This window comes from Vulpes lagopus, chromosome 3 (assembly GCF_018345385.1).
Source record: "Vulpes lagopus strain Blue_001 chromosome 3, ASM1834538v1, whole genome shotgun sequence".
Classification (NCBI taxonomy): Eukaryota; Metazoa; Chordata; class Mammalia; order Carnivora; family Canidae; genus Vulpes; species Vulpes lagopus.
In genome coordinates this window covers 90,017,466-90,030,929 of record NC_054826.1, presented here as the reverse complement: position 1 = coordinate 90,030,929, position 13,464 = coordinate 90,017,466, and the positions used below count along the sequence as shown (strand labels likewise).

General features: G+C 39.9%; 1 protein-coding gene across 1 annotated transcript in view; it reads right to left on the bottom strand.

Annotated features, from left to right (window-relative positions):
* Positions 1-13,464, bottom strand: part of LOC121487539 (S-adenosyl-L-methionine-dependent tRNA 4-demethylwyosine synthase TYW1) — a 203,563-nt gene that overhangs the window by 15,419 nt on the left and 174,680 nt on the right. Inside the window, exon 15 of the mRNA XM_041749378.1 lies at positions 6,171-6,338. Coding sequence (XP_041605312.1) covers positions 6,171-6,338 — 168 coding nt within the window. The remainder of the gene's footprint in view (positions 1-6,170; positions 6,339-13,464) is intronic.

The window sequence follows — 13,464 nt, the reverse complement described above, 5'->3', positions numbered from 1 at the left end:
AAACTGTTGGCCTACTTATTAAATTAAATGGGATCCGATAGGCTCTGATTAGGATCAGGCAAGGATGTTTCCATGTAAGTTTCAGGAAAATCTTTCCAGTAACACTGCAGGGACAGTCTTGTAACCATCCTGGGGGACACTTCTAACATAAATAAAATCAGTTTACATGGAAATAATCTACTAAATAATCTACTAATAAACAGTGTGCCAAGTTGGACTGGCATTACTGTTCCCTGTAGAGATACTAAACCAAAAACTATACATGTCAAAACTGTGGTCACAGACTTCTCGGTCCTGGACAAGATGAAGGATACGCACTCCTCCTATTTCTCCTACCATATAGCTAATATTCCTGGATGTTACATATAAAACAAACAGAAGAAGACTTTAAAGAGTGGGTATAAGAAGGTAGACTGCTAGGGATCTTGGGACCTGAGGAGCAACAATAATGGTACATTTCCTGGGTTTTATTTTTGGCTTTTATATCCTACACTGGGTGCTGGGCCCAGGAGCCTCATTGAAGCCTGCAATCCAGAAACACCAATAAGCACAAACAAACAACCCCCCCCCCAAACAAAAACAAAAACAAAAAAACCAAAACCAACTAACTAAACAAACAAGAAACCTTAAAGCCCTATGAAAAATCTGATTTTCTTAGCCAAAGGACTAGGAAAAGGGTAGCCTAGCTAGCAAGACAGAAAACTTTAGAAAGGTGGAGTGGAGGATCCTACCATGTCAATCCCCCTCTGTGGTCTCAGGAGAGACCCTGCTAGGAGTGTTGACCTCTACCTGGCCATAGCAGGGTGCTCTCCCCACCCACACTAGAGTCGGGACAGAAGAAGCTTAGCAGAGAGCCAAGATTCTCACCACTGCCTAGGGGCAATGAGGCCCCCCACATCCATCCCACACTGTCACTGGAAGAGCAAGAAGGTGGTCCTCCCTTCCCAGTCAGAGTGGTATCAGAGGATGCTGAGGGGAGATCCTGAATTTCTCCATCTACTTGGGAGTGATGAGGTGACACCACTCCACAACTCACCTAGGATGAAAGAGAATAGCCTGCATTTAATATCTGACGAAGTCAACTGTGGAAGGAGCCTTGGTGTCCATCGAAAGATGAATGGATAAAGAAGATGTGCTTTATGTATACAATGGAATATTACTCAGCCATTAGAAACGACAAATACCCACCATTTGCTTCAACGTGGATGGAACTGGAGGGTATTATGCTGAGTGAAATAAGTCAATCGGAGAAGGACAAACATTATATGGTCTCATTCATTTGGGGAATATAAAAAATAGTGAAAGGGAATAAAGGGGAAAGGAGAAAAATGAGTGGGAAATATCAGAAAGGGAGACAGAACATGAAAGACTCCTAATTCTGGGAAACAAACGGGGGGGGGGCGGTGACTGGGTGACGGGCACTGAGGTGGGCACTTGATAGGATGAGCACTGGGTGTTATTCTATATGTTGGCAAATTGAACACCAATAAAAAATAAATTTATATAAAAAAAATATCTGACCAAGTCTATCACTCTCCTGTCTCCCTTCATACCCTTTGCTTCAGACCCTCATCACTTTACCCTCAGACTGTTGGACTATTACACCAGTTTTTAACTGGCCTCTCTGTCTTACAGCCTTGCAATTCATCCCCTATAATGTTGCTAGAGAAATTTTCCTGAAACTCACATCTGACTGTGTCACTCCCCTACTTAAACTCTCCAGTGCCTGCCCATGCTATACAGAAAAATGCACAATTAGGATGCCATTCCGCACCATCAATGCTTTTGCCCCTGACCAATCACTCCCTTTCCTTTCCCTTCAACCCTCTTTCTGACCTCTGAACACACCAAACTACTCGTCATTCTCCCAACAGGCTCGGCCTCTGCACTTCTCCAAGGACTTTTCCTTGTACTGTTTTCTGCTTAAATGTCCTTCCTAACTGGGCTGTCATTGGACATCCAATCAAACAGCAACTCCTCTATGAAGCCTCTCCTGACAGTACCATATAGGCTCAAGTACACCCCCCTTTGGGCTCTATTCTATTCTCCCATCATTGCTTTGATAAAACTTTGGGGCATTTATTTGTTTTGATAGTTGTCTTTTTTTCTGTTAGATACTCCTGAAGGCAGGGACTATTTTTACATCAGATAATGAGGGTTAATCTCAGACTCTCTCCTCATGCTGGCTTGTAGCTTGTAGTCATGTCTATTATTGCATTTATCACACTGAATTTCAGTTATTTGGCCCCTTCTGAGAACTCCCTGTGCATATGGGCAGAACCAAAAAAGCAGCCAGAAGGGTGAAAACGGTAGATTATCTGAAAAGGAGCAACAAACCAATAGCTGACCTTTTATCAATGGAATTGAAAAGACAAGAGAATAGCTTTATTATGTTGAAAGGCAACAAATGTTAACTTCAAATTTTATCCCCAGCCAAAATACATTTCCAGACAAACAAGAACAGAATTTTCCATCAGCGGACTCCCATTAAAGTAAATTTTAAAAAGTGTTTTCTGAGCAGAAGGAAAACAACTCCATATGGAGGGTCAAAAATGCAGAAAGGAACAGAGAGCAAAATAGTGTTAAAGATGCAGGTAAATCTAAATGAATCCTGACTACCTAAGGCAGTTAGTAACATTCTCATTACATATTTATAATTAATGTACACAACAGTAACAGCATGTGAGTTGGGAAAGGGAAATGGAGGTGGATAAGGTGTTCTCAGGTCCTTGCATTGCAGTTAGATCATAAAAATATTCTTTAATATGAGACTTTGATTAGTCAAGGATGCATACAGCCATTCTTATCCTAGTGCAACCACTAAATGAAAAGAGTACATAATTCCCAATCTAATTAAAGGAAAAGTAAGACCTATTGTGGCTGAGAAAATAAAGAAAGTGCAGAAAGAGGGAATCCCTGGGTGGCTCAGTGGTTTAGCGCCTGCCTTCGGCCTAGGGCGTGATCCTGGAGTCCCGGGATCGAGTCCCACTTCGGCCTCCCTGCAGGGAGCCTGCTTCTCCCTCTGCCTGTGTCTCTGCCTCTCTTTCTCTGTGTCTTTCATGAATAAATAAATAAAATCTTAAAAAAAAAAAAAAAAAAGAAAGTGCAGAAAGAGAGGAAAGAGCACTTTAAGAAGAAGCTAGAGAGGCAGACAGACTAATCATGTTGGGCCCTGGGGTCACATTAGGATTTTGATTTTTATGTTAAAAGCAATGAGAGATCACTGAAGCATCTGAGCAGCAGAGATCTATATTCCAGAAAGATTTCTTTGGCTATGATGTAAGGAACAGTCTCTGGAGGAAGAGAGAACTTTACTGCCTGGTCGGGATTATTTTCAGAGTACTGCCTCTGTCTTCAATTTTTTTTAAAGGCACTACCTTACCTCAGGTAACAGTGAATGAGAAACTAGAAAATGAAATTCGAGTTTTTTGGCTTTAATTTTTAAGATTTGCTTTATAAGTTAATTAGCTTTGTAGCTATTTAATTAACATTTCAAATACCAGGTGGCCTCTTTCTTTGTTCCTTGGTGTCCCAGAACATATTCTTCTGTCTAAATATTTGAGTCTGGCAGACCATAGGTCAGCTACATACAATCTCACTGCAACCAAAGCATAAGAGCCTTTTAACCTGGTGTTTGTTGAAACTAAAGGATGTGAAATTTTAATTGAGTGAATCTCGTATTATTAAATGTCGCTAACTTGAGAAGCTGTTCAGGAAGTCATTTAAGGTTTTTGGGGAGGATAAAAGGTTCTTTCATGCTCAAATTAAGCATGACTTCACTTGTGTAAAAAGAAGAGGTACTCTATTCTTGACTTTTATTAACTTTTTGGTATTAATTTATCTTTTTTTAAAAAAGATTTATTTATTTATTTATTTATTTATTTATTTATTTATTTATTTATTTATGACACCGAGAAAGAGTAGAGACATAGGCAGAGAGAGAAGCAGGCTCCATGCAAGGAGTCCGATGTGGGACTTTATCCTGGAACTCCAGGATCACGCTCTGAGCCGAAGGCAGACGCTTAACAGCTGAACCACCCAGGTGTCCCTTAATTTATCTTTACTGCAATATAATTCACATGCCATAAAATTCAGCCTTTTAAAGTGTACAATTCAGTGACTTTTGGTAGTCACAAAGATGGGCAACCAACACCACTCTATAATTCTACAATATTTTCATCACCACCAACAGAAATTCTGTACCTGTTAGTGGTCACTTCCCAGCCTGTTCTTCCCATAGTCTCTGGCCACCAATAACCTATTCTGTCTCTACAGATTTATCTGGTTTGGGCATTTCATGCAAATAGAATCATACAATATGTGCCCTTTTATACATTTTTTAAAAGCATTTGTTAATGGAGAACTCGAACAGAAAACCGGTAGAGTAGTCTAACAAACCTCTGTGCCATCATCTAGTCTCAATGATGGTCATCCTATCTGATGTGAAATGTTGGGGGCCAGGAACCAATGCAAGAGAGAATTCTTCAGGTGTTTTCAGTGCAAAAAGCATGATTTTATTAAAGCACGGTGATGGGACCTGTGGGCAGAAAGAGCTGCACTGGGAGTTGCGAGGAGTGACTGGTTATACACTTTCAAGCTGGGAGGGGGTTAGGGAGAGCGGAAGTCTCTAAGGAACTTGGAAGCAAGGTTTCCAGGACCTTGAGGGGCTAGGTGCTGTTAGGATAAGGTCATTTGCTACTGTCTGGTAAAACCCTAGTCATGTGACTCTTCAGATATATACTAGGGGGCCGGCCATATGTTTGGAGGATGATTGCTAACATATCTTTGTGGGGGCTGCAGGAGCGGGCAAAGAAAAAGGAAGATTCCAAAGGGATTTTCGATGTTAAAAAAGACTTACAGGATCCTGGAGGTCAGGCTAATGTCAAGCTAAGGGTACTTTTGCCTCTAGCAAAGTACTCACACTGAGGCAGCTGAGCTCCTGAAGCCTGTCCCAAAATACTTGTCAATGGGCTCTAAGTTGTAAGGAAGTTTAGGTTTTTTTCTATATTTCTTTTGCCTTTGTTCTCCACATTACTACCCACACACCCATGTAATTTCACCTCATGTTATTTTTTTTAAACATTTTATTTATTTATTCATGAGAGACGCAGAGAAAAAGAGAGAGGCAGAGACGTGGGCAGAGGGAGAAGCAGGAGCCAGCCATGCAGGGGGCCTGACGTGGGACTCGATCCTGGGGCTCCAGGATCAGGCCCTGGGCTAAAGGTGGTGCTAAACTGCTGAGCCACCTGGGCTGCCTCTCACCTCACATTATTTTGAATCAAATCCCAGATACCACATTATTTCTGTGTAAAGGCTTCAGTAAGGACATATTGTGGTAGCTATGCTAACACACACTGGCCTTCTGATTAGCAGTTTTTTCTTTTTATTTTAAAGGCCTACCTCTACCAAGAACTAATTTTTCTTTAGCCAGAGATTCTTTACGTAAGAAATTCACTAGATTTAGGTACTTGTTCTAATAAAAGTGCTAAAAGGGAAAGATAGAAATCAAAACTCCAGAAAAACTTCTCCAAATGCTGAGATTCAAAGTGATCTATAATTTGATAAATACCTCAGTGTTTCTTCTGAAAGTCATATGGCGGTTGTTTACTATTTCAGCTTTCTCTTGTCATTCTGAGAAAGGACTAGAGGCTATGACAAAGGTGTTTTTTGCTTTCATTTTTGAGCATGCACCAGTTATACACCAGATATCACTTCAAGTAGCTAGGTGAAGTCTAAGAACAAAACAACATCACACAGCAAAGAATTTATGAGCCCATTGGACAGAACTGAGGGCTTTCTTCTGTTGTTGTTTTTTTTTTTTTTTTTTTAAATAAAGATTGATATATTTATTTGAGAGAGAAGCTCATGCATGCACATGTGTGAGAGCAGGTGGTAGGAATTGAGGGAAAGAGAATCTCAGGCTAACTCCCTACTGAGCCCACAGCCCTATGCGGGGCTGGATCTCAGGATCCTGAGACCATGACCTGAGCAGAAATCAGAGACAGACACTTAACCAACTGAGCCACCCAGATGCCCCTTGAGGGCTTTCTTAAATCTGTTTCAGGAAAGGTAGCAAACAAGCAGATACCGACTATAATAAAGGGAGGGGAAACTAAAAAGAAGGAGAAGAAAGGAGTAGAAAGAAGAACGCATAGTTGAGCTCTTCTTACCCGTTTGTGAGCTATCAGGAGACAGTTGGAATGTTCATGTTCACAAGCAATTTCATAATCGGGGATCAGAACCACCAACTCACGGACAAAATGTATCACCTCCTCATGCCAGGGCACGTTGGCCATGGTGAGACTGCTTGCTGAACTTTCTCCACAGTAGGTGACACCCTGGGGAAGCATTACCAACAGTTAGAGATAATTACAGACCTATTTAAATGTCATGGGGCAAGAGTTTCAGAGCCAGAAAGGCTTCTAGAGATAATTCAGCCCACCCCACCCCACCAAATCCAATACAATCCAATGCAAAAGTGAGGAAGTAATAGTGAATTAGAGATGATAAAGTCTGTTTAGGAGCTCACACACAAACAGGTAGGAGCTCAATGCCCTCCCCACCCTGGGACTGCAGGTGCTTGGGTACCCTGCTTCATGCACTCACAATCTATGCTGTCTGGGCACAGCAATGTATCTGAACCAATAATGTATCTTTTAATTCTGATTCTTTTGTGCACTATATAATAGGTTAATTCTCAAGGAATTATAATCTCCTAGACCAATAATGGAGGCATAACACCCACAAAAATTCAGTGAACAATTTACTCCCTGGGAAAAGAAGATGAGCTCCCATTTTCTAGTACAGTTTAGGTTTGATAAGGTTCAAAAAGATTCATTGTAAAGGGCCAGCTAGGGATCCCTTTGAAATTATTCTTTAAGAAGATCACTTTGTAATACATTTTGTAAATAGATACATATAAACATAGTTTTGTGGCAAATAGGAAATACATTTGTGGCTATACATACAACTCTTTCACACACTTACACGTACGTGCATGCCTTACCTCTACAGAAATGCCTGACCTGTGCAAAGGTGGTAAGGTAATGTGGCTTCTAAGGCTTTTGAACTCTGACAGCTCAAGTTTATAAGACCCCAAAGTTTCATAATTAAGATCTATTTAGTAAATTACATAATGATAAACGTTCTATTAATAAGGGGTATTTAAAAAAAAAAAAAAAAATAAGGGGTATTTTAACTTTGTAGACTCTCAATACTCCAGGATCGGGCAGCCCTGGTGGCTCAGTGGTTTAGCGCCGCTTTAGCCTGGGGCGTGATCCTGGAGTCCCGGGATCGAGTCCTGCGTTGGGCTCCCTGCATGGAGCTTGCTTCTCCCTCTGCCTGTGTCTCTGCCTCTCTCTCTCTCTGTGTCTCATGAATGAATAAGTAAATAAAATATTTTAAATACATACATACATACATACTCCAGGATCAAACTTTCTTGACAAGTGTTTTGAATATTCTAGATATGCTGCTACTAAGGAGGGAATAACTGAAATAAAAAGACATCCACTCACACTCTCTCACATATACATGAGTATGGATGTGCGTGTACACACACACACACACACACACACACACAGACTGGAGGGGGGAGGATGCCACTTTATGAAAATACCATAGAGGAGCACTGTAGAGTGACCCTGACCCTGCAGATGGTGGAGCCGGGAATCGGCTGAAGACTCACATGAGCTCTGTAAAACACTCTACACCAGATGGCTGTTCAAAAAGATTACTGGTATGCTAAACCGAGATGACCTTTGCTGAACATAAACTAGAGGAGACTCAGCTTAGTTGTAATAAACAAGAACATCTTCTCTAACAGCCCAATGATTTACAGGATTCATTAAACTGAGATTGAGATTTAGGTGAATTTAAAAAAGCAAATAATATAACAGTTTTAAAAATCTTTAGGTATGGCTGGAAAGTTTTGCTAAATTTTCCCAAATCACAAAAATGATTTGTTGGTAGGTCAAATTAGTCATAAAAAATGAGCTTTATTTCAATTTAAATACTGCTGATAATATGTGAATTTATGAACAAGCATGTACATAGTAGCTAATTCAAAGGAATTTACTTTTCATATTTAAAAAGTTCCCTGAGGGATCCCTGGGTGGCGCAGCGGTTTGGCGCCTGCCTTTGGCCCAGGGCGCGATCCTGGAGACCCGGGATCGAGTCCCGCGTCGGGCTCCCGGTGCATGGAGCCTGCTTCTCCCTCTGCCTGTGTCTCTGCCTCTCTCTCTCTCTCTGTGTGACTATCATAGATAGATAATAAAAAAAAAATTAAAAAAAAAAAAAAAAAAGTTCCCTGAAACAGAAGTTTTAGATGAGATCTTACATTTATGACAAGGGCTTTGGAAGATATTTTATTATTTCCTATTCAGCAACAATAAATCATGAATGTTAGGCACAGACTTGGTTTGGAAAGGCAATGAGAGAATGAATACCACTGTTATATTATTTCGCCTTCACATGACACTTTCCCATACATTTGTATGATACTTCATAGTTACCCAAATTCCTTCACATGGAAGTTCTCATTTTAGCCAGACAAAATCTTTTGGGGTAGGCAGTGCAAGGACCTTTCAAAGCCAACCACAGAGCCCCAGTGTTCTCTGTGACAGAAATGCTCTGGGCAACAATGGGTCCCAGTGAATTAGTCTGTGGAGTCACCTCTGGGAAGCCTGAGCCCTCCCTCAGTCAGGCTTCTGACAACCCCCCTCCATTGGTACCCTCTTCTCTGCTCTGGCTACTTCACTTCATCCTGTATTCCAGGCTTGTCCGGACTTTATTCCTGATCACACTTTACCTAAATTGTCTAAAAATGCTTCATTTTCTATGATATCACAGGTGTCTGCCACCTTCTCATCCTACCACTACCCTTCTCCCGCCCCATCTATCACCAGCACCAACTTTTTCCCCTCATGATTTTGAAAAAAAGAATGAACTCAAGAAAGCAGATGGGTAAAATGTAGCCAATTGAAAAGCACTCATTTCAGAATCTATAGGTTGAGGAGTGACAAGCAGATCCAAAGAAAATTCCTGAAGAACAGGATGGCTTATGCATCTCTGCGTTTGTAGTGAAAAGCATAACCCACACCATTATACTGGTGCCTTTCATATAGGATCACTCTACTGTAGGATATGGAGGCGATAAGGTCTTTTACTAGCTGCATGGATAAGTTTATCTGGGGATCCAAGGTCTTTGGGAGGAACAGTATCTTGGCAATTGACTATCTGATATTCTTTTTTTTTTTTCTTTAAAATTTATTTATCTATTCATGAGAGACACACAGAGAGAGAAAGAGGCAGGGACACAGGCAGAAGGAGAAGCAGGCTCCATGCAGGGAGTCGGATATGGGACTCAATCCCGGGACTCCAGGATCAGGCCCCGGGCCGAAGGTGGCGCTAATCCACTGAGCCACCTGGGCTGCCGGACTATCTGATATTCTAATGAAACTGTCAAAAGACTCCGGATACTGTTTTTGTCTCCTATAGTCTGATGAAAAATGTCTTCATGACTTTCTGCACAATATGCCCATAACACGTCACTCCTTTATCCTGAAAGTGCTTCAATAGCTCTTCCCACAGAAAACTAGCCCAAGCTTCTCAGCATGGCACAAGGCCTTCCTACAGGACTGCCCCGCTCAGCATCCAGCCTTTACCCAGCTGAACTTCTCACCATATTGATCTCTATTCAGCAACCCCTACTCCATCTGATCCCAATCTCATCATGATAGAGATGGTAAATTATCTTTTACCAGATAATTGGAATAATTCTGTCTAAATTTTGAGCTTGTAGAGGGAAGGGCTGCACCTTGTTCCCGTCTGTACCCCCAACAAATCAATGCCGAATGACTTGAAGATCAAATCATATATTCTTTTTTCTATAGGACAGTAAACTCCAGAACCCTCTTCTGATCTAATATAAAATTTCATTCATATTATTCAGGATTTTTCTACTCTTTAACAATTGACTATGAAGCAACTGATGAACTGCAGTTAGGGACTGCTACATGAATAACTGGTAATCTTACCATTAATGTTACCTTTGTACAGAGAAAGGGAGGGAGGTCAGGTTAAGACATTTGTTTTACAAAATGCACTTGCAAGGATTGCACTACTCCACAGACTGTAGACAGTTCAGTGCCAACAGTGTAAAAGTGGTTTAAATCATCTCACAACAAATAATTACTGAGCACTTAACTATTCTCAAGATGCAATGCAAGGCAGAGACTATAAAGACAGTATTTCATTTACAAATGGATTGTGCTATGAAAATTTCTCGATACGGCAGATGTTTATAACATGAGACACATTTTCACACACAAGCAAGCAAATAATGATCACTAAGATTCTTGGGCTAGCAAATAAAGGCCTATTTAAGTCTAATGAAGCTAAAATATATGTTCATTTACAGGGAATAAACAGAAAAATGTTTTATTAGACTAGCAATAAAAGAAAAGAGGGAATCAATATAATAAATAGCTTCTATTGATTCAGTTTAAATAAATGTTTTTAAAGAAAAGTGATCTAAACATTTACTGAATCAAGGCATATATTATCTCACTGAATTCTCAAACCTATTACAGTGATACTATTATTCTAATATTAATATTGAGGACATTTACATTCAAAGAGAATCAGTAACCTGTCCCAGGCTAAATTCGTACTTTTAGAAATATATCAAAGCTGTGCTCCTCCCCATCCCCCAAGAAACTCCAGTATGTGCCAACCAGAAGAGACCCCTGTGTGTGCAAACAGGCATGCTCGCACACTCCCAAATGCCAATACAAAAGACATGAACAGTATTGTGTGTGCTTCTGCAGAGAGTCCCAGGCCTGTCACTAGCCCAGGGTCTATTTGTATTATCAAGTTCACATCTTCAGGGCATTTATGTGACCCTGAAGTAGTACTATTAAAATTTTAATGCCAAGCCCTTGTGAGGGTCAGGCCCTGGGAGACTCTTTTTTTAAATCAAGAGCATGGGTGAAAGACAAACTTCAAAGTACCATCTGTGTCACTGGGTGAATTTAGTCCTAATTTGTGCTTCCATTGAAAGTGAAAGGGCATAGGATTTTCTGCTTTAAATCCAAGCCCCATTTCTACCACCAGGGTGGTCTCTTATTTTTCGAGCCCCAAAGGAACTCCCTTATAGACCTGACAGATGGCTCTGCTCTCAAAAGTTATGTTTATTATAGCACAGTTACTTCTAAGTGTTTGCTTTTGGAGGAATCTAAGGTTACTTAGACCACCATATTGCTAGCTCTCATCAAATGTTTTTCGGAGAGGGTTTGTTACTATTAATTTTACAACACCTCCATTTTAGAAAATTTTTCACTTTAATTAATAAGACAACAATTAAAGTGCCTTTTCAGATGTTAAACTGTTGAACTCTATTAAATAGAAAAGCCTGCCTTTTCCTTTACTGATTTCATTTCAATCACTGGGATTACAAAAGTAATCCATGCTCACTGTAAAAATTTGCAGAACATAAAGACGTGAAAAATAAAATCACTAAGCCTTTCTCAGCCTTTCTTCTAAATACAACACTGTGAACAGTATGATATATGTCCTTCCATACTTTTCTTACATAAATATATCCAAATGTATATGGTTAAAAATGTAAACAAATAATAAATATTATCCTAGAACTTGTTCTGTTTCCTAAGTATACTATGTTCTGCAAACATCCCTTTTGCTACTTCAGTTTATAAGAAGATACTTCATTAATCTGATAGACAAATAAGAGCTGAATTTAACAAAGTATGTTATCCAGCCCTCAATGGCACAGGAACACATAATGCAGGCCATTTCTCCCTTAGGCCTTCGGTAAGAAATGAGCTGATCTCTACCAAGCTTTCCTCTTGATACAACTATTATCTGTTATATGCAATCATTTACATAACATAGGTTAGATTACATAAATCTCCAAGAATTTTTAAATAAGATCTCTCCAAGTTGCTCATTTTACTTCGTAGACTTGGCCTTGTTCAGTAAGACCATCCATTTCCCCAACAATGTATCTATATAAAATTTTGTATCTCTGGTGCTTTGATGAAGCCTGGTACATGGAGAGAGATGAAAAATATCTGTTGAATGCAGGAGTAAAATAGTAAAGTGGAAATCTCATTTGAAAGAAACTATGTTATTGTAACATCTCAGTTATAGACAAAAGGCTTTATTTCTGAGTTACATTAATAGTTTGTCAAACTAAAAAATACCAATCAGAGAATGACACTACTTATAAAGTAGACATCTTTCTTTTAAAAATAATACTGGTTGATTCTTTTCTGTAAACAAGGAAGGAAGGAAAGAGGGGAGGGAGGGAGAAAAAAGGTGACTGTGTGGTCTGGCCAACTTGCTTTACAATAGAAGTTTTATTGCAGCATCATTGGAGGCAGCATTCTTTAATAGCTAAGTCATAAATTAAAACACCATTAATCCCTGATGCTGGCAAGGTTTTCTTAAGCTGACACATACACTGCAGATGCAGTTTGCATCTTTGCATCATTAGAGCTCTTGCCAAGAGTAGCCTTTTAAAATTAAGAGCAATTTCAAAATAAAAGAGTGTCTTTGACCTGACTACAGATGTAAATGCTGCACACTCAGACAACAACACTTCATCTCTTCCCACCTCCCCACCCCTTCAGGGTACAGTACCATGGAAGGCAGGACTTACTAAGGACAGTTGTGAAACTGAAACATCCTCTGAAATGACAGAGTACAAACACTTCATACACATACACATTGACGAGTGGAGCTATTGGAGACTGGATGAATTTTCCAGTCACCTTTTCTCATTTTGTGGATTCTTAGGTGTCCAAAAAACCACATGCCTCCTAACACTCCACGGCTTTAACTACCATGGCATGCTGGTGATTTCCAAATTATTAACAGACAGCCCTGTCTTATCACCAGATCTCCAGGCTTATATAACCTATGGCCTATTTGAACCTGTCTTCGGATATTGAAATGATCTCTCCAATGATTGAGACCAAAATAGAACTTGTGAAATTACTCCCCAAATTTGTCACCCTCTTCCACTGGTCTTTTCCACCTCAGGAAACTGTTCCACAGCCATACAATTGCTTAAGCCAAAAACCCAGGTGATATTCTTGATTCCGCTTGTTCTTTCACTCCTTGCATCTCATCAAGGTCTATCGGTTCTACTTTAAAAATTTATCCCAAGTGTACCCACTACTTTCCAACTATATTGCCAATGACCTTCCCCAAGCCAACACATCTCTTACTTTAGAACTAGTCTACCTATTCCTATTCTGACCCTCTATAATCCATTCATGGCAGCAGTGGCGTGATCTTTTAAAATCATAAATGAGATCACATTACTCCCCAGCTTAAAACTTGCCCAGTACATCTACTATTTAAAAAGCTTACCATTAAACTTAGTATAAAATCTAGTTCTTTTCTTGCTTGAAAGTTCTAACAAAACTTGGCCCCATC